The 25,774-nt window shown below is 41.9% G+C and overlaps 1 protein-coding gene across 1 annotated transcript in view; it reads right to left on the bottom strand.

Moving 5' to 3' along the window:
- The window catches only part of SH3RF2 (SH3 domain containing ring finger 2), a 111,510-nt gene that overhangs the window by 37,478 nt on the left and 48,258 nt on the right, over nucleotides 1–25,774 (bottom strand). The window contains exons 2-4 of the mRNA XM_047101944.1: nucleotides 22,028–22,297; nucleotides 18,766–18,861; nucleotides 10,569–10,892 (exon numbers count right to left, since the gene is read on the bottom strand). Of these exons, the coding sequence (XP_046957900.1) occupies nucleotides 10,569–10,892; nucleotides 18,766–18,861; nucleotides 22,028–22,297 (690 nt within the window). The remainder of the gene's footprint in view (nucleotides 1–10,568; nucleotides 10,893–18,765; nucleotides 18,862–22,027; nucleotides 22,298–25,774) is intronic.

The following is a 25,774-nucleotide window of genomic DNA, read 5'->3' as shown; positions in this document are numbered from 1 at the left end:
GACTCCTAATTCTGTCTTAAATTGTAATTGCTTTTTTTGGAAGACCTTGAATCTGTCATAGAAATACCTTTCTCTGCCAGTTTTCTTTTGTATGAAATGAGACAAGAACCTCTCTCATCCCCCCATATCTGCTAGTAGTTGCAAAAAATGTACTTTAGGAAAGTCAAGTGGAAAAGGACACCAAGGTTTTCGAAGATGTTTGGCTTGTTGCCTGCTTTAAGTCAGGGGTACTGCTCAGTCACACAAATGATGATATATTCTAAAAACTGTGCTTGGAGGAAAGAAGGTAGTAGCAATGGCTATAGGTAGTAGCAGTAACCCTGCATGGAAGGACCTACCCCTTTTGCAGATGAGGACACCTAGGATCAGTGGGGTAAGGTACTCAGTTCGTGGTTACTTCGGTATTAGATGGCAAAGCTGTGGCATGCAGCTTTGCCTGACTCATAGCCTTCTTATTTGTACTAAACTTCCTTCCTCTGTAGGGAAAAATAAAAACCAAACCAAAACCCAGCAGTATTAGGTTCCATAAGCTCCTTCAGCATTTTCACTATTTACTTTCTCACAATCTGTGTGATGGGAAAAGTTTTTCCTTGGAACTTGTGAAGTCCTTCATGTTCTGATTTATGTTCTGTTCCTCTTCTGGACCCCAGGAGTTTAAAACCAGTACATAAACCTAGGTTTGGAAAAACAAAATCAACACTCCTTCCCACATGAATCCTGAAGCCTTTTGTTCTTCAGGCTGGAGAAGCCTAGGCCTTTTCTCCTGGCCTTAGCCCAGGGGTGGGATCCAGACCTCAGGAGGGGCAGAAGGGTGACCGTGTGGCTGAGGAGGCCAGGATGCTGAGGCTGGCCTGAAGGCAGTGATAAGGATGTAAACAAGAAGACTGGCACAGGCAGGCAGCGGGAGATTAGCTCCGCTGGCAGCAGTCAGTGGAAAAAGGGGAGCAGTTTAGGGATGGTAAACACGCCAAGCCAGAAGGTGGTGAGAAGTGAGTCCTGTCTTTGAGCTAGGGAAACGCCCAGGAACAAACAAACAAGAAAGACACAGAGAGAGAAACAAAGAGAGACAGAGATAGAGGGGATATAGTGGTTGAGGCATGAACTTTGGCTTCCTCAATATATGCTGAGCACCTATGATATACAGGTTTGGAAATCACTGTGAAATAATTTAGGTACAACTCACAGTATAACATCTTGCACATATTAGCTCTTAGAAAGTAGTAGTCAATCTTGTAGAAGAATTGTAGCTTAAAAAAATTTAGGAGGAATGATAGATTTGGAATGTCACCATTTTGCAACCCCAAATGAATGTTCATGAATGGCACCTCAAACCATTAGATGAAAGGCTGATGGGGAACCTTATAATGGGTGGAGAAGGCTGACAACACCTGAATCTGAATAAACTTTAATGCAAAATGAGAGACATTCTTTTTAGATGTAAAAGAATGAATTTGGACCCCTACCTCACAACACATACAAAAATTTACTCCAAATGTATCATACCCAAATGTAAAACTATAAAATTCTTAGATGAAAACATAGGGGTAAATCTTGTGGACCTGGATTAAGCAATGGATTCTAAGATATGACACCAAAAGTACAAGCAACAAAGGAAAGAATAGATAGAGTGGATACCATCTAATTAAAACTTTTGTGCCTCGAAGGATACCACCAAGAACATGAAAAGGCAACCAGAGAACAGGAGAACATTTTTGTAAGTCATATATTTGATAAGGGACATGCAGCTAGCATATATGTACATACGTACAGAATTATTTTTTTTGGGGGGAGGGTTATTTATTTTGACACAGAGGGCAGAGAGGGGGAGAGAGAGAATCCCAAGCAGTCTCTGGATTGTCAGTGCAGAGTCTGTTGTGGGGCTCTCCCTCACAAATTGTGAGATCATGACCTGAGCTGAAATCGGACACTTAACTAACTCAGCCACCCAGGTGCCCCCATAGGTACAGCATTCTTAAACTCAGTTATAAGGTAAATGACCCATTAAAAATATAGCAAAGGATATGAATAGACAGTCCTCTAAAGAATGCATATCCAATAAACACATGAACAGATGCTTAGCCATCAAGGAAATGCAAACCAAAACCACAATGGATACCACTTCATACCCATTAAGATGGCTATAATAGAAAAGGAAGATAATAAAACAAGTGTTGGTGAAGATGTGGAGAAATTGGAACTCTCATAAACCATTGGTAAGGATGTAAAATAGTGTAATAACTTTGGAAAACAGTTGGCAGTTCTTCAAACAGTTAATAAAGTTACCATATGATCGAGTAATTCCACTCCTAGTTGTATAACCATATGAAAACACGTGCCCACACAAAAACCTGTACATGACTGTTCACAGCAGGATTATTTATAATACTAAAAGGCAAAAAAACTCCAGATGTCCATCAACTGATGAGTAGGTAAACAAAATGTGGTATATCCACACAATAGTCTATACAAGGGAATGTTATCAATCGTAAAAAGGAATGAGGTACTGATACCTGCTCTAACAGATGCACTTGGAAACATAATGCTAAGTGAAAGAAGCCAGCCACAAAGGACCAAAAACTGTGTGACTCCACTAAAATCAAATGAACAGGCAAATCTATAGAGACAGAAAGTAAATTGGTGTTTCCTGGGGCTGAGGTGGGGGTGGCGGGAAATGGGGAACTTGGGGTGATGGTGCAGAGGTGTGAGGTTTCTTTTTGGAATAATGAAAATGTTTTACATCACGGTAATGGATGCATAATGTCTGGATATATTACAAGTCAGTGAATTGTGCCCTTAAACAAAACAAGACAAAAACCACAAAAGAAGTACTTAGCACTATCCATGAGGTATTCTTGCCAAAAACCAAGTCTGAAGCTGATTAAGCCCCTAGATGTAACTACCAGTTTACAGAAAGCACAGGGGAGAGAGGCATGTGTTAAAAAATGCTGCAAAGAGGCAACTAGCAATACCCAGAATGCAAAAATCCAACAAGACACACAACTTGGCTTCTGTAACACATGCATGGCCAAGGACAAGACAAGGAGAGAGAGGGAGCTTGTGGAATAAAAGAAATCTAAGAGACATATCAACCCAATTCAAAGTGTTTACCTCATTTGGATGCCATTTAAACAAACCAACTGTAAAAAAAAATTATAAGGCAAATATGGACATGTGAACACTGGCTAAATAAAGAAATTGGGGCAAGTGCTCTCAAAAATAACTAAATAAACATTAAAAAAAAACCCAAAAGAAATCATTGCCCATTTTCTAATGTGTGATAATGGGATCATGGTTATGTTAAATCCTTAGAAATAAATACTGACTAAAATGTGTAAAGAGATGCTGAGATATGTGTGGATGAAGTGATAGGATGTCTGAGCTTTGCTTCAAAATAACCCAGTTGGGGAGCAGGTTCGTGAGTGGGGATATAACTTAAATAAGACTGGCCCATGAGTGGATAATTGTTGAGACTTGGTGTTATGTATATGAGGCTTCATTATACTCTTCTTCTTTTACAATGTTTAAAATTTTCCATTACAAAAAAAGCTCAAAAAAAATGTACAGCATAGTGATTGAAGAGAAATCTAAAACTTGACCTCTAAGAAATTTTGACTGCTAAAATTTTTAGTAATAATCACAACAATCCAAATGCTAACCAAGCACTTTACATCCACTTTGCATCTTCTGATTTTCCCAACAACCTTTCAAGGTAGGAAACCCTTTCTGGATTCAAGGCCAGAGGAGGTTCTGCAGCACAAAACACTGCTTGCCTAGGTGGCTCCTGATGGTTCTTTCCCGGGGAGGGGGGCTGGGATCTGGCAGAGTAGAGGGCAGTAGATGCCCTGTGGTCCCAACCTGTGTCCGTTTTTGCTTTCAGATGTCCACCAGGGAACTCCTGCTAAGGCATTACTGATAATTTATGAGAACAGTTAAAGGGGCTGTCTCTAGCCAGGGATATACTCTTGAAATTTTAACAAATTTCAAGCACCTGTTAGACTCCACACAAGGCACTTTGGGGCAGATAAAGATGATGTGGAACAAAACGGTTTGAGGGGACAGGTATCAATAAAATGGAGCCTTCCCAATTTTTACCCATGACCCTTGGGGACCATTCCATCAGTTCAAGAGTGCTAGGATAACTTAATTTATAAATAGGGATTTATTGAGTGAAAATTGTGAAGATGGAACATTTATATTGGGAGATATTAACATAAGACTAGAAGCATAGGATCAATCTATTTCTGTAAATTACCTTAGAAGGAGGGTTAGCTAGAGTCTTAAGCATAAATTTGCATTGAGACAGTGTCCAAAGGAAAGAAATTTTCTTAATGCTAAGTCAAAACCATCTCTCATGGTAGTCCTGAGTACCATGAATTTGGGCTGAGAAACTCCCATCAGAGAGAGAAAAGGTGAGGGTCCAGACTTATAGTTCAAGATGCTGAAAGTTACTTTATCCAGAATATTTCAAATATGGGATTGAAAGGAAAGCTAGCTTTATAGACTTCAGAATTTCCCAAGATGTGTCACAGCTCATCTCCCCAGGAGGCCAGGAAAGATGCTTGGACTTGTCATTATCAATGGGATGGAAGAGGTGTGGGGAATGGAATTACACTTCACTGATCTGCCTTTGTCCTTTCTTTAATCAGAAGAAGGGATGGGGATTGGTAATTATTTAAAAATTTGTTTTTAATGTTTATTTATTTCTGACAGAGAGAGAGAGAGAGACAGAGCATGAGCGGGGGAGGGGCAGAAAGAGAGAGGGAGACACAGAATCCGAAGCAGGCTCCAGGTTCTGAGCTGTCAGCACAGAGCCTGACACGGGGCTCGAACTCACAGTCTGTGAGATCATGACCTGAGCCGAAGTCAGATGCTCAACCGACTGAGCCACCCAGGCACCTTCTGTTTTTTAAAAAAAAATTTTTAATGTGGTAATTATTTTAAAAAGTCAGAGGTCTCTGACTTTGTTTTTAATTCTTGAGGCAAAACATGTTATTAGAAACCTTTGTTGGGATTTTGGAAAGTGAGCAGTAACATAAATGAATAAAACACCATCTCCTCCCTTAAGAAGTATTCAATCTTCATGAGCTTGGTGAGAAGATATATGTGGGGTATTGACAGTACAAAGAAGAATGTGTTATAACTTGAGTAAAAACGATGTGCCGTGAACACAAGGCGAGATATTAATTTTGCAGGGGAGAACTGGAAAAAGGTTCCTTGCAGAAATGATATGCATATAGGGCTTGGGGTGTGGATATGATTGTGACAGGTGAATGCACCAAAAATAAATTCCAAGAGAAACAGCCTTTTGTTCATTGCTCATAATAATGCAGGCACCATGCTGGGTACAAGGACAAAAAGCAGAGAGGTGGCCTAGAATAGATGTACTGTGCTTAAAAATGTCAAGTAGATCAGGCCGCCTGGGTCGGTTGAGTGTCTGGATCAGGTCATGATCTCACAGTTTATGAGTTCGAGCCCTTCATGGGACTCTGTGCTGACAGTACAGAGCCTGCTTGGGATTATTTCTCTCTATCCCCTCCTCTGCTCATGCTCTCTTTCTCTGTCTGTCAAAGTAAATAAATAAACTTTAGTCTATCCTCAAATCCTGACTCTGTTTCTAACTTTGAGACTTTGGACAAGTTACCTAATCTTTCTGTCCCCGAGTTTTCCTATTTGGTAAAATGGGCATACCAGTGCCTACTATGAACAGTTGTGAGGCTAGTCATAATGTCTGTAAGTTATCAGTACAGATGCTGGCTTTTAGTGGCCATTCAATAAACGGCAGGTATCGCTTCTTCTGTGGACTGTAGGGAACCACTGGCAGTTTGGGCAAGAGAAGCAGCTTCATGGATTTGGGCTTTCAAGACATTGTGATAGAGGCCATGACTGGAAGAATGCATGGGGGTGAAGGGGTGGGTGGGGTGAGGTGTAGTGATTGAGCATGAGCTCTGTGAAACCAAGGAGGAGGCTGAAGCAACAGTCTAGGCAAGAGATGAGGACCAAAAGTACGGCACTGGGATGGAATGGACAGAAGCCATGACAATTCAGGTGGGAAAATGAGCTTGCTGACTAACTGATGTAAGAGGTGAGGGAAAGACAAAACTCTGGAATGATGACAGGCTTTCTAGTTGTTTAGCAGTTCCACTAACCTGCATCTGTGATACAGGAGGAGGGGCAGGCTGAAGGCGGGGGTTAAGGGGATTAGTAGGGGGGTGGCAGGTGAGGGTAGGAGATAGGGGGTATACTGAGGGAGCAGAACCTCTTAGGAAGCCCAGCTTTAGAGAAAACAAGAATGCCTCGTTGTTCTGTGAGTGTGGGAGACAGTGGGCAGGCAGCCTCCACATCGTGAACAAGTGAATTTTAGAATCTCTAGGGTGGGCCTGGCAGTTGTGACTTCAACTGTTCAAGGACATCTTTCTTTTTAAATTTTTTTTTTCAACGTTTATTTATTTTGGGGACAGAGAGAGACAGAGCATGAACGGGGGAGGGGCAGAGAGAGAGGGAGACACAGAATCGGAAACAGGCTCCAGGCTCTGAGCCATCAGCCCAGAGCCCGACGCGGGGCTCGAACTCCCGGACCGCGAGATCGTGACCTGGCTGAAGTCGGACGCTTAACCGACTGCGCCACCCAGGCGCCCCCAAGGACATCTTTCTAATGCGTGCCCCATGCACTTGACTTTCTCCTTCTAAGGCGTCCCTTCTCAGTGTAGACCTTGAGATCATCTTCAGGACTCTCCCAGAGGCCAACTACATGAGTTCCAATCCTCCTACTTAACCTTCTCACCACAATTTCCCAGGGAATCTACTCACCCTCTTCAGGTCTAATCCTGAATTATTTACGAGTACAGTTGTATTTAGTGCAAAGTTCATCTTTGAGGCCATTTCCTGATGTTCTAGCCAAATGTGTCAGGTGGTTTCCCACAGGTGAGAAGACACAAAGACAACAGGAAAACAAAATTCCTTACTCTGGCTTCTCTTTTCATATACCGCTGTGAACATAAAACTGATACCACTTATATGGAAGATAACCATCAGACCACATAATAAAAACATACAGTGTTGTTCAGTTCAGAGATGGGCAAGAACTTGCCAGAAGCCCTGGGCCCCAGGCATTGCTCTCTCTTCCTTACCAAGGCAGACTGTCAAGTGTCAGTACCAAATTGGGACCTTCTCAATATCATCAATGGACTTGGGGAAAATTGGAAAGGAAATGACTTTCTCAGTCTACAGTTCTGTGTTGTTAAATTCTGAGTCTCTGTACTGCTTAAGTCAGTGCGGGTGCCAGCAGGTCCTCAACCCATGTTAGGAAGCCCTCACTCCACTATAGGCAGTCATTTATTTTTTGTGTCCCTGCCAGAGGGCGTTCCTTGATGGTGAGAGTTTACTCTTGGTACCTCAGCAGCATACACAATGGCTGGACACAGTTGGTAGTTCATAAAGGAACAAAATGATAGTAAACAAAAACGTTTAGATGTAAAAGACTTAGGGCAAATTCTTTACTGGAGAAGGGGGTGGGCAGGGAAGAGAATGCTGGAGGGCCTCGGTGTCTAAAGGGAGTCAGGTGACAAGTCTGAAAGAATAGAGGCTACAGATATCCGATATGAACTGCACTGACATAACACTGTTGCTTGATGAGGTCTCTGTTGATGGCATAGTGTAGTGACAAGAGTGTATGTTCCAGCATCACACAATTCTAGGGGTAATCCAGACTCTGTTTACTAATTACATGAACTATGGAAAAACTATTTTTTTGGGGGGGCAGCTTAATTACCTTAAAGTAGTGAAGTACTAAAGTACTTTAGTAACTACCTAAAGTAGTGATAATATCTCCCTTACAAAGGCTCTTATCATCTTTCAGGATAGAGGGCAGGACTTAGGAGACTAGCAAATAAAGACTTTGCTATCAGAGTATATCATCCTATCTCTCTATTTCTCTATCCATCAATCATATTAGTCTCAGTAAGTGTTCAAGATGACTATTGTTCCTGTTGTTTTGGTAGTAGAATCCCCAGTACTCACTATGGGTATGAGCACACTGTAAGCACCCAACAGATGTTTATTGGTTGAAAAAGCTACACTGACCTGTGAGATCTCTACAGGAAATTATTCCTCCTCCAGGCTTTCCTGTCTGAGTATACATCACAACTATCTGCCCACATGTTTAAGTCAAAAGTCTTGATTTCCTGATTTACTAAGTGCCTATTACAGAGTAGACACTGTGCAGGGTGCTGGGATGGGGAATAGAGGGGAAACCTGAAAAGTTAGATCCAACCTCAGCTCTCAAGGATGTTAGAGGAAAAAGGAAGCAAAAGAACTTGTCATTTGCTCAATGTTTTACCCATCTTTAGATGTAGCTTGTAAATGAAGTATTGTAAGAGCATTTTTGACAATACTTGGGCAAACATGTAGAAACACTTAAAATCCACGGCCATCTGAATTGAGAAAGGCTATTATCAATACTGTGCAAAGGTTCCCTGGGAATAGGATATGCAAATGCCAAATTTTGGAATTCTCACCTCTGTGCAAACTAGGAAGAAACACTATTTTACTTTATATTTTTTAATTAAATTTTAAAAAATACTATTTACTTTAAATCCTACTAGGATTCTCCACTCTGCTCTAGCCTCTCTATGGATAAGGTAAATGACTGGAAAGAAGAATTTAAAAGGCACATGAAAAGTGACTCTTGGCTAAATCTCTTGGGAAACCAACTTACAGCTGAGTGAGCTTGCTTAGATCTTCTGAGTGTGGGCTGTACTTTATAAATATCTACCTATCTCTCTCTATATATAAAAACGGCTTTAGAAAAATTCTGTTAGTCTTTGGCTTAATTGTGAGTCACTAGGCCCCTCATTTTAGAGAGAGAGAGTGTGTGTGTGGTGGAGGGAGAACTCTGAGCACAAAGCGTGTATGTACTTGTAAAAAAGCATTTGGAATGTGTGTGTAGGAAGGGAACGTTATAGTTTTTTATGTAAGGAGAGAGTATGTGGAGGGGAAAATGTGTATGTGTGTGTGCATGTGCGTGTGTGTGTGTGGGCATGTAGTACGGGTGGTGGGCTGAGGCACGTGAAGAACCAGCCTCTTGGAGATCCAGACAGTGGTATGAGATAGAAAATGTTGTTGATGGTGATTGTTTTCATTTTCGACCAGCATACAGGTCTTTGAGAAGCCCTTGACTTTCTCCTCCTCCTTGTCTTGTTAAAAAGGGATTAGAGTCCAATTAAGTCCTTTAATCCCAAGGTAGAGATTCATGTTTAAAAACAAGATTTACAGCTTTAAAAAAAATACATCCGTGCAAGTTGAAGTTTGTCCTTTCAAGCTGCCACCTGCCCGGTTCCAAAGAGTGTTTTCAGCAGAATCCCCAACATGCAGTTGTTCTTAATTACTTTGCCTCATACCTCCAGTCCTTCATCTTTCAAAGTACCCTCCAACCTAAATAGCCACATGCTGTTAGAAGTACTTCTGTTTCTGGATTGCTACAATCGCCCCTTGGTGTATCTCTCTTCATTTGGCAATTCAGTGATTGGGCTGAATAATAATAGTATTAACAGCTAATGCTTACTGGGGGCTTAGCATGTGCCAAGCACTGGCACTGAGCACTTTCCTGTATTATCTTATTAGGTACTCCATATAAAAACACGCAGGGCTGGCTTTGTGTGTGTGTGTGAGTGTGTGTGTGTGTGTGTGTGTCCATGTGACACATATAGTCACATGGGGCTCTGTATTGAGAAGGGCTCTTCACTAGGTTTAATGCTCTGCTGTTGATGTATCAAAATTCTTTAAAAAAAATTTTTTTTAACATTTATTTATTTTTGAGAGACAGAGAGAGGCAGAGCATGAGCAGGGGAGGGGGAGAGAGAGAGAGAGATACAAAATCTGAAGCAGGCTCCAGGCTCCGAGCTGTTTGTTAGCACAGAGCCTGATGTGGGGCTTGAACTCTCGAACAGAAAGACCATGACCTGAGCCGAAGTCGGACCCTCAACCAACTGAGCCACCCAGGGGCCCCTTGAAATTCTTACTCATTTTTGAGCAAGGGGCCTGCATTTTCACATTCCACTGGGCCCTGCAAATTATGTAGCCAGTCCTGAAAACACCTAGTAACCCACAATTTCTCTTTCCCTCTTTTCCTTCCTTTCCGCATGATGCCTAAGACATTGTCAGAGGATAGAATGGAACAGTGAATCTCTAATCATGATGCCAAAACTCTGTTTAGAAAATGGGTGCTATTGTCTCCTGGGAGAGAAGTTCTTTATGGGACGGGAACTATGTCATGGCTTTCAGCATGGGAAAGCACAGTGTCTGTGAAGATCTCGCAAGTTGTTTAACTCCTCTTGGCCTCAGTTTTCTTATCTATAAAATGGGGAGAACAGTAATAGTACCTAACTCAAGAGGCTGGTTCAAGGATGACATGGAATCATGTGTCTACAGCTCTGACATATAATATACACATTAGTTGTTATTAGTGCATTATGGATGCTCAGCAGGTACTAGATATCCAATACCGTTTATGACATGGTGTGCATCACCTGCCTGACTCCAAGGTGCCCTTATCCCAGGGGTTTGTTTCCTACCTGCCCCACAGAGCTGGGAGGAATATCTCCTTTTTCCGTGTGCTGGGTGATCACAGAGGGGTTGCTGGAGCTGATGAGCACTGGGGTGCTGATCTCCACCATATGGCGCCCCGAGGGAGAATGGACCATCCTGTTGAGAGTGTTCAAAGCTGTTGTGATAGAGAACTGCCCGGGCCCTTTCCTCCTGGACCCAGGGCCCCTGCGGAGGGTGGGCGTGTTGGCTGCTTTGCCTCGGGAGGATGAGGGTACCAGAGACAGGTTCTTTGTGCGGACCGATTGACGGCCTTTGTTCTTCTCTAGGAGGTGTCTTGCAGTGAGGTTGGGCTGAAAACACAGAAGGTCCATGAGAGGTTAGTCTTCCTGATCTGGTGTGAGCAGCTAAGTCCTACCCAGGCTAGTCTGAAGCGGGTTCGGATGCCGCCACCTTAGCCATCACTCTTTGGTCAGCTTCCTCCTTTTATCGATATGTCCCAGCTACTTGGCTGCATCAAGAAATTCCGACAAGTCTCTTGCAAAGTAGATATTGCTCTCCTTCCTCACTGAGGTCTCCAGGGGTTAAAAATAAGTCATGATACTCTTCCCTGATCGGGAGCACTCTTCCTTTACCCATTTCTCCCAGGCACACCCTCCCCTTTTCCTCCTTCACCCACTCCTGAATGCCACTGCGTGGGCTGCAGCTTCTATCCTTTTCCACCATGGCACTTTACACAACACATTGCAATCATTTCCTTCCCCCACTGCACTGTTAGCTACCTGATGGCAGCGAGCTCATACATGTTCGTCTCGGCCCTGTCCCACAGCGGATGCTCAGTGAGTGCTTGTGGAATCACGCATGGATGGACTTGGTCAGGTTTTCTCATCTTATAAGCATTTGAACCATAATGTAAATGTATTTGGGACTTTGACTCTTTATGCTACTTTTACTACTTTCTTTAAACACTTTTAACTCCTCACATTTCTCTCTTGTTCCATGCCTCTTAGTCTCTCATATGCTGGTGTATGGAGAAAGAAAAGAAACGAAAAGAAAAAACATAAGTGCAAGCCCTGATTTGTAGAGTTTCCCAATTTCTATGGTGCAAATACCTACCAATGGTTTAACAACTAGCTAGCAAAATTCCTGAAAATATAAAAACCAGCTCTGACAATCTAGTACCAGCTAGGTCTAGCACAGCCACCAGCTGTGTTATATTTTGGGTTCAATTCCTTTGGAAGGCTGGAATACATGGACAGAGTTGTCCTCCAAAGCCATGTATCTCATTCCACTTTACAGATTCAACTATAAAGATAAAAGGGAATTTGCCCATTTAAGAACGTTTTAATGACAATATGCAGATGATTAACATAGCCAAGATAGAAAATTTTATTTTATTTTTAAATGTTTATTCATTTTTGAGAGAGAGGGAAAGAGAAGGGGAGGGGAGGGGCAGAGAGAGAAAGGGACAGAGGATCCAAAGTGGGCTGTGTGCTGACAGCAGCCGGCCCATGTGGGCTTAAACTCACAAACCATGAGATCATGACCTGAGCCTAAGTCAGATGTTCAACTGACTGAGCCACCCCAGGCGTCCCCCAAGATAGAAAGTTTTTAAAGAAGATACAATTTCTACCTCACAAAGCTTGTAATACTGTGAAAAAGAATCATTGAGTAGGGGAAGGGGCATTACTATGTCCAGTTTATTTTATTTATTTAAAAAATTTTTAAAAATATTTATTTATTTTTGAAGGAGAGAGAGACAGAGCATGAGTGGGGGAGGGGCAGAGAGAGAAATGGAGACACAGAAGCTGAAGCAGGCTCCAGGCTCCGAGCTGCCAGCGCAGAGTCCACTCAGAGGCTGATGGGGGGCTCGAACTTACAAGCTGTGAGATCATGATCTGAGCTGAAGTTGGATACTTGACTTAATGAGCCACCCAGGTGCCCCTATTATGTCCATCTTATGTATGTATGTATGTATGTATGTATGTATGTTTATCTTTGAGAGAGAGAGACAGACAGAGCACAAATTGGGGAGGGGCAGAGATAGAGGAAGACACAGAATCTGAGGCAGGCTCCCGGCTCTGAGCTATCAGCACAGAGCCCGATGCAGAGCTTGAACTCACAGACCATGAAATCATGAGCATGGCCGAAGTCAGATGCTTAACTGACTGAGCCACCCAGGTGCCCCTCTTATGCCCACTTTAAAGATAAAAGGGCTGTGGCCCAAAGGGGTGACTTATAAATGGCACAGCCAGCAAACAGACAACCAAACAAGAAAATATCAGACAGAAGTAAGTGCTTTGACGTGATAAAGACGGGTTGGGGGAGATGCCTACTTTAGATGGGGGTGGGTGGGTCAAGGAAGTTCCCCTGAGAAGGTGGCATTTAACTGAGACACAGATGACAAGAAGGAACCAGCTGTGTGAAGATGGGGGTAAGAACATGCCAAGCAGAGGGATTATAATCAAGTAAAAAGATCCTAAGGAGGGGGAAAAACAGTCTGAGAAAAAAGCAAGAAACAGAAGCTGGAATGGAGTGAGGAGCAGGTGGTAAAGAGACCACAGAGACAGGCGGGGGGGGGGGGGTCACAAAGGTCCTGGGAGGCTCAAGTTTATTCTAAGTGTAAAGGAAGCCTTTGGCAGGATTAGGTAGAGGAGTGACACAATCTGATTTCTGCTTTTAAAAGCTCATGCTTTGCTTTGGCAGTTTCTTACAAAGCTAAACCCACACTTGGCATCTGACCCAACCATCTCACTCCTAGGTAATTACTGAAGAGACAGGAAAACTTATGCCTGCTCAGAAATCGGTATGCAAATGTTTATGGCAGCTTCACTCGTAGCTGCCGACAACTAGAAACAACGCATTGTCTTTCACCTGGTGCACGGACAGACTCTGGCACATCCATGCAGTGGAATGCGGCTTAGCAATAAAAAGGGAAGAGCTGCTGATATACCTAACTACATGGATGAATCTCCAATGCTTTGTGCTAAGTGAAAGATGCCAGACTCCAAGGCTACATTTTGCAGGATTCCATTGCTATGACATTCAGGAAAAGGAAAACTATAGGAGCAGAAACCAGATCAGTGATTGCCTGCTATTGGGAGTCAGGAAGGGGCTGACTACAAAGAGTCAGCATGTTGTTGCACTTTTTGGGGATGTTGGAACTATTCTAGATATTTTTTTTAATGTTTATTTATTTTTGAGAGAGGTGGGATGCAGAGAGAGACAGAGAGACAGAGAGGATCCGAAGCAGGTTCCGCACTGACAGCAGACAGCCCAATTCGGGGCTCAACTCACGAACTGTGAGACCATGACCTGAGCTGAAGTCGGACGCTTAACCGACTGAACCACCCAGGCACCCTGGAACTATTCTATATCTTGATGGTCGTGTGGGTATACTGGATGCATTTACCAAAATGTATAGAAGTGGACCCGAAAAGAGTAAATTTTGCCATATGCAAATAAAAACAAATACATAAAAGTTTAGACTTTTATGTATTTGTTTTTATTATTTTTTTTGTTCAGAAGTACCAGCGTACCAGCGTAGAAGTAGGGAGACTACCTAGGAAGTTACAGAAGTTGTGTCGGCAAGCTCTGATGGCAGTGTGGGCTCGGGACAATGTCTACATTCCCCAGAGCACCTATCCCTCCATTGTTGATTTAGTAAGAGGGCAACATATACTCTTTGAGTTGAATGAGTAAAGTTCTTTATGGTCATTCACAGCTAGAATGAAATCAATTAATTTTTTTTTCCTGCTTCCTAATTGTTCTTTTTCCCCTGGTGAGCAACACCTTCAGTGTTTTCATCAGCAACATTGACAAAGGGCTTTGTGTGACTCTTGGTCTGCCTGTGTTCTGCCAACGTGATTAATAGCTCGGTTGGAGAAAGACTGCACATCTCTTAAATTTGTACCCACTCGTTTGAAACAATATCCTTGAGGTTCATTGGGCTGAGCAAGGTTCACATAACCCAGGCAGGCCTCACTGGAGAAGTCCTGACAAGAATGGGTATAAGCTCAGCATTTGTTTTACCACCTTTTTATTCAGGTGTAATTCAATAAATCAAGTGATGCATTAACAAGAAAAATCCTGTTTATGCAAAAAAGAAAAAAAAAAACAACAACCCATGCCACTCTTACCAGAAAGCTTTCTTTCTTTTCAGTTGCTTTGCATGGCACTGATAATTCAAAACTTGTTTAAAGAGTTCTTAGCAAGTGCTAGTCTTAATGAAATGACTGGAGTCAAAATTTAAGTACTGCTTTAAAAAGCTCAATTTAGATTTCAAGTAATTTTTGAAAATCAGGTTTCCAGATTAGAGCAACCACTTGATTATCTTTTTCCCCTCCTAGCAATTAGGAGAACAAACGAAGCAATGGCTAGTTTGATGATAATCTTGAGGGTTCTCGTAATCACTAATTTTAGAGGTGAAGGGGTGGGGAGAGTGTCCAAATGAATAATCATTAAATGTAGAAATTTTCAAAAAAAGAGTACCAAAAATGGGTAATAAAATCAATGGTGCTTTTTTCCCCCCAGAGCTATGGAGAAGCTTCTTGAAATTATGCAGGGGACCACGCAAGCTCTAAAATGCAAAAATGTAAGCACCTCCTATGTATCCAATTTGGTATTGATTGTAGCTGATCTCTGTCCTTGGAAATTTAACCACTGTCTCCCCATCACTGTAATTGTCCCTCTTTGGTAGCGGCTCCACCACTAACCTAGGCACATAAAGCAGAAAGTGGGGCATGCATTCTTGACCACTCCCTCTCCCCTGTTCCTCACTTTTGTCAACCTCCAAGCCCTGTGGATCTACCTCCTAAATGGTGTTTGAATCTGTCTACTTGTTTCCAATTTCCCGGTCTAAACCACAGTCATCTTCCAACGGAGCCATGTGCCAGCCTCCTAACTGGTCTTCCTGCTTTTTCCTCTCTCCTCCTCAAATTATTCTTCTTACTATAGCCAGAAGAGCAGACTTTAAGAAATCCAAGTCTGGGGGCACCTGGGTGGCTCAGTGGGTTAAGCATCTGACTTTGGCTCAAGTCATGGTCTGGAGGTCTGTGAGTTCGAGCCCCGTGTCGGGCTGTGTGCTGACAGCTCAGAGCCTGGAGCCTGCTTCGGATTCTGTGTCTCCCTCTCTCTCTGCCCGTCCCCCAGTCTTTCTCTCAAAAATAAATATACAACAACAACAAAAAGAAACCCAGGTCTGATGGAGTTACTGTGTCCCTTAGAATCTTCCAGTGGTGTCTACTGACTTCTGGATCAAGCCCAAACTTCTTACCATGTGGCACAGACCACCATACTTATCAGATGTTCCTCATGCTCCCCTGTACTTCTCAGCTGCCTTGAAGACAGGTGGGGCTAGGGGACTGGTTCAGGCCCACGGGCCATGAGTGGAGTGACAAGTGTCAGTTTTGAGCTGAGGCATTTACTGATACACAACTCAATCCTCCTTACTCCTCCCCTGCTATGAAGACTGGAGAAGTCCATGTGCTCCATGGTGGAGCACTACAAGGTGGCCCAGCCTCAGTGTGGGTTTCTAGAGTGACTATGTGAGCACAGCTTCCCACTGTTCTGTGCCAAACATGTAATGTGGGTGAGAAGTAAGTTTTTCCTTGCTAAGTCACTGGCGGTTTGGGGCTATTTATTACCATAGCATAACCTAGTTCATCCTGATGAATACAGGATGATTTATAAAGCCCTCAGTGACCTGTCTCCCACTCACTTCCCTGGTGTGTCAGGTTACTGTCTTACTTTCTAAGCTCCAGCTCTAGTATTCTTTCGGTCCTATGGATACACTACGCTTCCTCAACCTGCCAGACTTTTGATTATGTTACCTCCACTCCCTAAAACACTCTTCTCTCCGTGCTTACCTACATAACTCCTATCCATCTGGGTGATCTTGGCATACAAGGTATTTGCTGACCTCCTTCCCAGGTCAGTTGCACATCATTCTCTCCTCCCCCCATTTATTTCCCTCCCTTTCATTCTTTGCATCATTCATCACACTTAAAAATTATTTGATTAATGTCTGACTTTATAGTCCCTGCAAGTAGGAACCCATTATCTCTTTGTATCTTTAGAACTTAGCATAGGACCTGACTTAGCAGGTACTCAGTGAAACATTAGTTGAGTGATTGAATATATGTGTACAGGACAGGGTCATACTGAATGGTTTGTTTTCTTTTCTTTTTTTTTTCAATATATGAAATTTATTGTCACATTGGTTTCCATACAACCCCCAGTGCTCATCCCAAAAGGTGCCCTCCTCAATACCCATCACCCACCCTCTCCTCCCTCCCACCCCCCATCAACCCTCAGTTTTTCAGTTTTTAAGAGTCTCTTATGCTTTGGCTCTCTCCCATTCTAACCTCTTTTTTTTTTTCCTTCCCCTCCCCTATGGGTTCCTGTTAAGTTTCTCAGGATCCACATAAGAGTGAACACCTAAGGTATCTGTCTTTCTCTGTATGGCTTACTTCACTTAGCATAACACTCTCCAGTTCCATCCACGTTGCTACAAAAGATTTCATTCTTTCTCACTGCCACGTAGTACTCCATTGTGTATATAAACCACAATTTCTTTATCCTGAATGGTTTGTTATCTAATTTTTTTCTCTTCATTCACTTTTTAAGCTTTTTTTTTTTTTTTTTTTTTTTTTTTTTTTTTTTTTTTACAGAGAGCCTTTCTGTGTCAGGCTAGCCTGTGAGGAATAAGCAATACACCCCTCAGGTGTTTGGAGAAGAAAGAGACAACTGAGTGTTCAACTAGTGGTTAGAAATTTTATGGAGAAAGCAGGTTTCTAGTTGAGCCTTGTAAAATGAGTGAAATTTGAACAAGTAGAGAGAATTGGGTGTGTGTGCCTGAAAGGGGCCTCAGCAAGATAAAAGGACTGGTAATGAGAATACTGTTGACTAGAGTTGGTAAGATGACCAGACTCTCTGGACCCTTCCTCTATCCTTCCCTTCCATTTTTCATCCCTTCAGCATCAAGTTAGAAGAGCTATAGAGAACCTTGAAAGCTTAGAACCTGCTTTGGCTCTTATGAATGAAAGAACTGGCCCTTTTTCTCCAACTCTGCCCCATTCTATTTTCACCCTGCCTTCCTAGAGGGTGGAAAACATGCCTTTTCCTTCTTTCATAGCTCCCCCATGCTCACTTTTAATGCTTTGTGCCTGGTAAGCATCCAATTAATGCAGTTAAACAATGAAGCCTCTCTTAAATTTGTAATGACCTGCCTCAAGCTAGGGTGAGGCTCAAGGCTAGAGAGGTTGGGAACTCCAGGTTATAGTATTATACTTGAGAAATAGGCAGATAGGGTCTAGTATGTGCTCTTGTTTTTTAAGGGAGCTTAAAAAACCTCCAGAAGTAATATATGCTTATTTCAGAAGATTTACAAAATACAGGGCAGCAGAAGAAAATGAAAATTATCTAGAATCTCACTATCTGGTGATCACCACTGTTAACAGTTTTGTACATATCGTTCCACCCCCTGTCCATTATATACACACATATTTATGAAGCTAGTTTAATATAGCTCCATTTGTTAATTGTGGCAAAAAACATGTAACAGAAAATTTACCGTAACAACCATTGTAAAGTGTACAATTCAGCAGTGTTGAGTATGTTCATATTGTTGTGAAACAGATCTCTAGGACTTCTTCACCTTCTAAATCTGAAACTCTATGCCCATTAAACTTTACTTAATAACAAATCATAAACGTCTTTTGATAATATACCAAATACTCAAAAATACTGAATTTTCTTTAACATTATGTTTAATGGGTATATATATATTTTCCTCACCATAATTTAAAAAACCGAAATCCTTATTGTCGGATGTTTAGATTACTTCTGGCTTTTCACCATTACACACAACGCCATGGTGAACACATATATCTTTGTGTACTTATTTGAATATTTCTTTACAGTAAACGGTCAGATTGATGCAACTGCTGAATCAGAGGAGATGTAGGTTTTTAGTGTTATTGACATGGGTTTCTTTGAGTTTGGGTATGAGACACTGCACTATTTACACTCCCGTCAGAATAAAAAGGTCCATTTCACCACACACTTGCCAGAACTGAATGTTATCTTCTGGAATCTTTTCCTTGGAGACTTTAGTTACTTCTGAAATAAGCCTCATATCAAAAAGGAATTTCTCTCAGGCATCCCGGTGGCACATACATACTTCTGAGTGGGCGTGAATCAGATGTAGACTTGATACTCACGTACCTCTACAAACAAGATTGGGAAGATGCCGACTTTATCTCCTAACTTGCCTTCTGCCCAGTTCTCATCCACTCGGCTGATCACGGTGATGATATCGTCCTGAAAGAGAGAAAGTTTCATGGTCAGCATTTGCTCTCAGTTTTCAGGTGGTGAAAGCTTTTAGTGGAGAGCAGTTTGGAATCCCAGATGGTGTAAGGTACAAGAAACGTAACTCTTTCATAATTTATTTGTAAAATCTTCTTCCATAAAGGGCATAAGTATTGGGCCACCAAGACCACAGGAGGAGTAGAAATAATTTGGAGGACCGGTGGAATCCAATAGAAAATTTGGAAATGTTTCTAATTTTCAATCACCAGCAGATTCTGAGCTTTCATTTATATTAATCAGATGGAGAAATCAATATGGGAGCCACAGGGAGATAGATCTTTAGCTTAGCAAAAGGAAGAATAAATTTCATTCTAATTTTGAAGAATTTTCAGAACCTATTCAATTTTTAATGTATCAAATGTGAGGTGGCTTTTTATTCAAAATTTTCCTATTATAAAAGGTTATGGGGTACCTGGGTGGTTCAGTTGGTTAAGCATCCAACTCTTGATTTTGACTCAGGTCACGATCTCACGGTTTGTGGGATCGAGCCCTGCATTGGGCTCTGTGCTGACAGCACAGATGCTGCTTGGGATTCTCTCTCTCCTTCTCTCTCTGCCCCTCCCCTCTCCAAGATAAATAAATAAACATTTAAAAAAGGTTATATGAAGATTTGTAGAAACATTTGAAAATATAGTATGCAAAACAAAGAATTTTACCACAGTATATATACACTCATTGTTAACATCCTGATTAGCACATTTCCCAGCCAGAGTCTTCTGAGGATAAAACATACCCAAGTATACATATATATACATTGCTTTTTAAAAACTTTGATGAAAACATACATACATATATAAAATAAAGTTCATAAAGTTTAGATGTAAAGCTTGATAAATGTTAACACTAACTATACGCACGAAACCCCCATCCAGATCAAGAGATATAGATCATTTCCAGCACCCACAAGGCTCCTTTGTGCCCTTTCCCATTGCCTAGCAAGAAGTAAGCACTATTCTGACTCCTAGCATATACACTCGATTCTGCCTCTCCTTATATTTCATACAAAAGGAGTCATGTAAGACACACTTTTCACTGTATACCATATCAGGAACACCTTTCCATATCCATACATGTTCATCAATCCAAATCTGAATATCCATCCACTGATTGCTCTGGCTTTCTGATCCATGCCCCTCAGCAATTTAGATGAATCAGAACCTAAGTTCATTACTGTATTATACCTTTTCTTATCTTTCTCTGCCCCTATTACAATTTACAATTATCCATTTATAGGTTATGATTTCTTTAATGCCTGTCTACCCCCTCAGACTATAAACTCCATGTGTTCAGGGCCTGTGTCTGTTCTGTTCCTTTCTGTGTCCCTAGCACCCAATACAGTGGTTCCCATTTAGTAGTCATTCAATAAATTTCTAAATGAATGTGTGCATGCATGAATAAGTCACTGTGTGAGTAAATTGTACAGTTTACTGAGACAGAAAAACACTAGGAAAAGAGCAGCTTTTGGAGGGAAGATTTTTGGTTTAATTTGGACACGCTGAGTTTAGGAAGACCATGAAATTTCCTAGTGTAGCCTAAGCCTTTCATAGCTTCCAGAATGGATCAAATCTTCTCTTCTGGTTCCTTTATCATAATTTTCCATTCCCATGTTTGTTCTTTCCACTAGTCTGTCAGCTCTCTGAAGGTAGGAACAATGATTCATCACTTTAATCCAGCAGGCAGCTTGGCACATGGATGAGCTCAATGAATGAACAAGCAGGTGGAGTAAGTGTCCCAGTTTGCAAAGTCCCACAAAGGGGCAAAAAAAGAAGATGACGCTTCCTGCCTCTGCCTTCTTCCGGCAGTGTCCCCAGGGCTCGGTGTTTAATGCCTGGCCCAAAGTAAATACTCAATAAATGTCTGTGGGATTGAACTCCCCTTCCTCTAAGTGTGACTGAAACACAGACTTTGCAGTTTGGGCTACAGAATGGCCTTCCTTAAGGGGCTCATGCTGAGGGGGCTCAGTGTTGAGTGTCGGACTCTTGATTTCGGCTCAGGTCTTGGTCTCATGGGTCATGGAATCAAGCCCTCACTGGGCTGGCACGCTGACTGGGATTGTCTCTCTCTGCCCGTCTCCTGAGCGTGTGCGCACACTCTGTCTCCCTCTTTCTCACAAAATAAATAAATACACTTAAAAAAAGAGGACTCACTCTGAGGTGCCAAGGTAACAATGATCAGTGTTTCAAAATATGGGGTACAGTGAGGTTATCGAGACTGAGGCAATCTGCAGCAAATCTCATTTCTGGTAGTGGTGGAATAAAAATGTTTTGCAAAAGAAAAGACCTTTCCTGAGCTGCTATAACAGTGCCACTTCTAGTATTGATGTACTTCTCGTAAGCAGCGAAGAGTGAATATCACCTCAACTTTGGCTTCTGTGAGAGAATTTGACTGTTTAAGGAATCATAAATACCGAATACAGAGAATTAAAGCAGTCTAGACTTTAGTAGAAGTGTTGTTACTTGCACATGTGAAGAATTTTCTGATAAAAAAAAAGGCAGAAAAAAATCTTAATGTGCTTGGAAAATACAACTTGTAAGAGGTTAGTTATATATAAAGGTATAATTATGTTATTGTATGTGTTTGGAATGTTTTGAATACAGTGTTTACTATAAAATAGAATGTTGTAAAGAGTAGAATTAGATGCTCAGAACTTGGTCAGCAAGAATGTCCTTAGATAAAAGGGTAAAGAGGTAAGATTTGTAGTGCAGCACACTGTCAAAATGTATTTGTAAACTGTTGTCCACATATCTGTCCCACTACTCTGCCTATGGGCAGAGACTGGGACTTGTTCAGGCTGCATCTCCAGGGCCTGCAAAGAGGTGTTCAAGAGTGACGAGAATGAATGAATGAATGAATGAATGTGTGAATACCTATTTTTGTAACTGCAATAGAAAAGGTTTAAGGATTTGCATCAAACTCTTTAGTAGATTTCTCTGGCAACTTCCATTTAGTTTTGAATTATACACACACATACTTTACATACATATGCACACACACACATATATAAACATTTCTGTGTAAAATATATATGTTTTAAAAATTAGCAAGTGTTAAAAACTCCAGGTTGTGGCACAGTATCTGTGTGGTTGCTGGTGACCTCCACGGCTGCCTAGAATTGTACCTTGAGGAAGCTCAGGCAGTCCTGGCTCTCACTCTTGTCTTTGTCTCGCAGGTCAAAATTGTAGAGGGCCCGGCAGAGTGGGGGTGGCTGGGGCAGCTGCTTGATGACTTCCACGGAGCTGGCTGGGAAGATCCCACTGATTCCATTGATCTCCCCCTGGTACCAGTTCTCATCCAGCTGTCTCCGCAGAAGGATGACATCTCCCTTATTAAACCTCAGGTCACCGGGATTCTGCCCTCGGTAGTTGCATAAGGCCTTTGCTCTTGGCACCTGCAGTGGCACAGACCAGTGAAATATGTACTTAGCTTACAGATTGGAGGGACAGAAGTATGTATAGCATTATTAACTGATTACTGAGCACTCCCTATGTGCTAAGTGCTGGATGTAGATCATCTTCTTTAACCTTTGAGATAGACATTCTTATTAGTCCATATCTAAGTAGGGCACCTGAGGCACAGAGTGGGTTAGTACCTTGCCTAAGGGGACACAGCTGGGAAAAGGCAGATAGTGGGTCTGAACTCAGACTATCTGATTTTAGAGGCCCTGTTCTTAATCACTCTGCAGGAAACAGGATTTTGGCCACAACTCTGTGAACTTGAGTGAGTCAGTGACTCTTTCTGGGGCCTGAATATTGATTTGGAATTCTGGCTTGACCTCTTTCCTGTCATGTGACCATGATCAAGTCATTTAATCATTCATAAATCTATCCATTTATAAAATGGGATAATAATAGAATATGTGCTTTATCAGGTCAGTTGTGAGGACTACATAATATTCACAATGCATTTAGCATATTGCTTGATACATAGTACATACTCCATAAATGGCATATCTTATAAATTTTTTTTATTACATTTCTTTATTTTTGAGAGGCAGAGAGAGACAGAGCGTGAGTGGGGGAGGAGCAGAGAGAGCGAGACATAGAACCCGAAGCAGGCTCCAGGCTCTGATCTGTCAGCACACAGCTCGATGCGGGGCTCAAACTCAAGAACCATGAGATCATGACCTGAGCTCAAGTCAGACGCTCAACTGACTGAGCCACCTAGGCGTCCCTAAATGGCATCTTTTATAATCATCGTCTGTAGGGAAAGGTTAATAATATCAGTTCTACCTACTCCTCGGTGTTGACAGGGAGACAACTGAGGTGAGAAGTCCCTGAAAATACAAAGTGCTGTATGAAGGGCATCTGGCTGGCTCATTTGGAGAAGCATGAGATTTTTTTTTCTTACATATTTATTTTTGAAAGAGAGAGAGATAGAGTGTGAGCAGGGGAGGGGCAGAGAGAGAGGGAGACACAGAATCCCAAGCAGGCTGCAGGCTCCGAGCTGTCAGCACAGAGACCTTTGCGGGGCTTGAACCCACAAGCCGTGAGATGATGACCTGAGCCAAAGTCAGACGCTTAGCCTACTGAGCTATGCAAGTGCCCCAGAATCATGAGATTCTTGATCTCAGGGTTGTGAGTCTGAGCCCTATGTTGGGTGTGGAAATTACTAAAACCAAGCTTTAAAAAAGAGAGACAAAGTGCTATATGAGAGTGATTGCAGCATGATTTGTCCTCAGCCTTGTCTAGAAAGTGTAAACCTTGTGAGGGCTTGCATCATTAGGGAGCATTGAGACAAAGAAACATTTAGTCAGAGATCAGTCAGCACTTTAAAAAAAATCAGCTAAAGAACTGTCAAATTAGTTGTCTATCCAAATAATTATTTTAGTGAAGTGCATTTTTTTCTAATTGAAACTGGTTTCTACACAGAGAAATGGCCTCACTCTCGTCTTGCTTGGAGTCAGTTTGGCAAACTAAAGGTTCTAATAACTTATGTTTAATAGCCCTTCAGGGTCACCTGCATTGTATTTTACTTTATGCTTTCCTCAGCAGTGGGGTGACGTAGTCCCCTTTATCGGGGGGTGGTCTTGCTACTCATAAGGGGGTGTAAGCAGGCAGTGTTCCAGTTCTCCAAGAACCTTCCGAGACCGCAATGTTACTTGAAAAGGAATTTCAAGCAGTTTAGGGGTAGAGACAAGATCTGAATAGTCCCTTGCTGATGGGATGATAGAGAAGTGCTTTTCTGCTGGTCCCTGGATACAGTAAAGGGAGCCTAGGGAAAAAGAAAACCACAGGAACACAGCTCATCCTCGGGAAACTTGGGGACACGTGAGCAAAGATGCGTGGGCTAGGAGGTTTAGCACAGCGTTATGGAGATTATAAACGGAACTGGTTGAATAAATTATGATACACCCACACAGTGGAAAACCCTGCAGTCATTAAAATTGATGAGAGAATCTATATGAGAATTACTCCTGATATATGCTAAATTTAATAGAAGAGGTTAAAAACAGTTATGTTTTCATTATAAATGAAAACTAGGCTTTCCTTGTAAACACATACGTATATTTTTACCTTGAGAAAATGCTGGATGGCCAGAGCAGCATTTTAAGAGTGATTATTTCTAAGCAGTGATATTTTTGAAAATTAAAAAATTGTTTTTCTAAGTGCTTAGCCATGCTTTCTAACTATTCTACAATGAAATAATTGTATTGTCTATTAAAATTGAATAGTAGAGGGGTGCCTGGCTAGCTTAGACAATAGACCATTTGGCTCTTGATCTCTGGGTTGTGAGTTTGAGCCCCATGTTGGGTATGGAGATTATGTAAAAAAGAAAATTGAAAAAAATTGGATAGTAGGAATAAAATGAATCAAACTGGGGAATGAAAAGTAAAAGGTATGAAAGCAATTTAGGAAGAAAATAAGCCAAGCTGAGTAGGATCCACAGATTATGCAACTACCTCTTTGGAGAAGTTTCTTATCTGAGAAATAAGCAGGTGGAAGCAGAATGAGAGCAGAGGATTTCTGAAGAATGATTTGAATCTGTTAGACTCCCTGGGCTGGGTATAGCAGGGAACAACAGTTGTCCCTCCATATTTTTTCTCCCAATTTTCCACTGTAAAATAAATCACATTTTGGGGGGTACATGGCCACCTGGAACGCTTATCACATTTGCCAGCCTCTCCGGACAGCTAAGTTTTGGCCAATGGGATATAAGCGAATTTTAGGAAGTGTCGTTACTGAGAGAGATTGATTTTCTCTTTCCTTTCCTCCACTTTGCCATGTGGAATGCAGACATGAATGCTGGAGTTCCAGCTGCCATCTTGAACAGTGAGGATGAGGGTCACACTGAAAGAGGGAAGGAAGTAGTCTGGGTTGCAGAGCTGTCACACAAGTCTTGAACTACTTTCACTTCCAGACTTTTGTCTGGAAGCTAAATAAACTTCCGTCTTGCTTAATGCACTGTTAGTATGGATTTGTAAAAGAAAAGGGAGGAAGAATGAAAAAAATTAAGAAAAGAAAGAACCGAAGCCCTTTTCTTTGACTTTGCATAATCATGATAGTGTCAATAATTAACATTTACTGAGTGCTCCTTCCTACGGGCCAGGCGTTGTGCTCGGTACTCCACAATATATCTTAATATATCTTATTTAATCTCATGCCAACCTGTGATTAGACTCCCATGTATCAGAAGATACAAAGTTGCCCAAGTTCGTGAAGGTAGGAAGTGGTGGGTTCAGGATCTGAGGTCGAGTTTGTCTGTCCTGAAGAGCCCAAGCTGGTGTGTTTTTCAAAATGAAGTTTGTGGTTCACCTGTATCAGACTCCTGGACCACATCCCTGATCTATTTGACCAGAATCTCTTGGAGTGCGATTCGAGTAGCTACTTTGTCATCAAGCTCCCCAGCATCCAAGTTTGATGCCCTG

Source organism: Lynx rufus, unplaced genomic scaffold (assembly GCF_022079265.1).
Source record: "Lynx rufus isolate CCGP_SWC_20201006 ecotype Redwood Valley unplaced genomic scaffold, mLynRuf1.p SCAF_1, whole genome shotgun sequence".
NCBI lineage: Eukaryota > Metazoa > Chordata > Mammalia > Carnivora > Felidae > Lynx > Lynx rufus.
The sequence above is the reverse complement of the archived record's forward strand: the minus strand, read 5'-3'. Positions and strand labels throughout refer to the sequence as shown.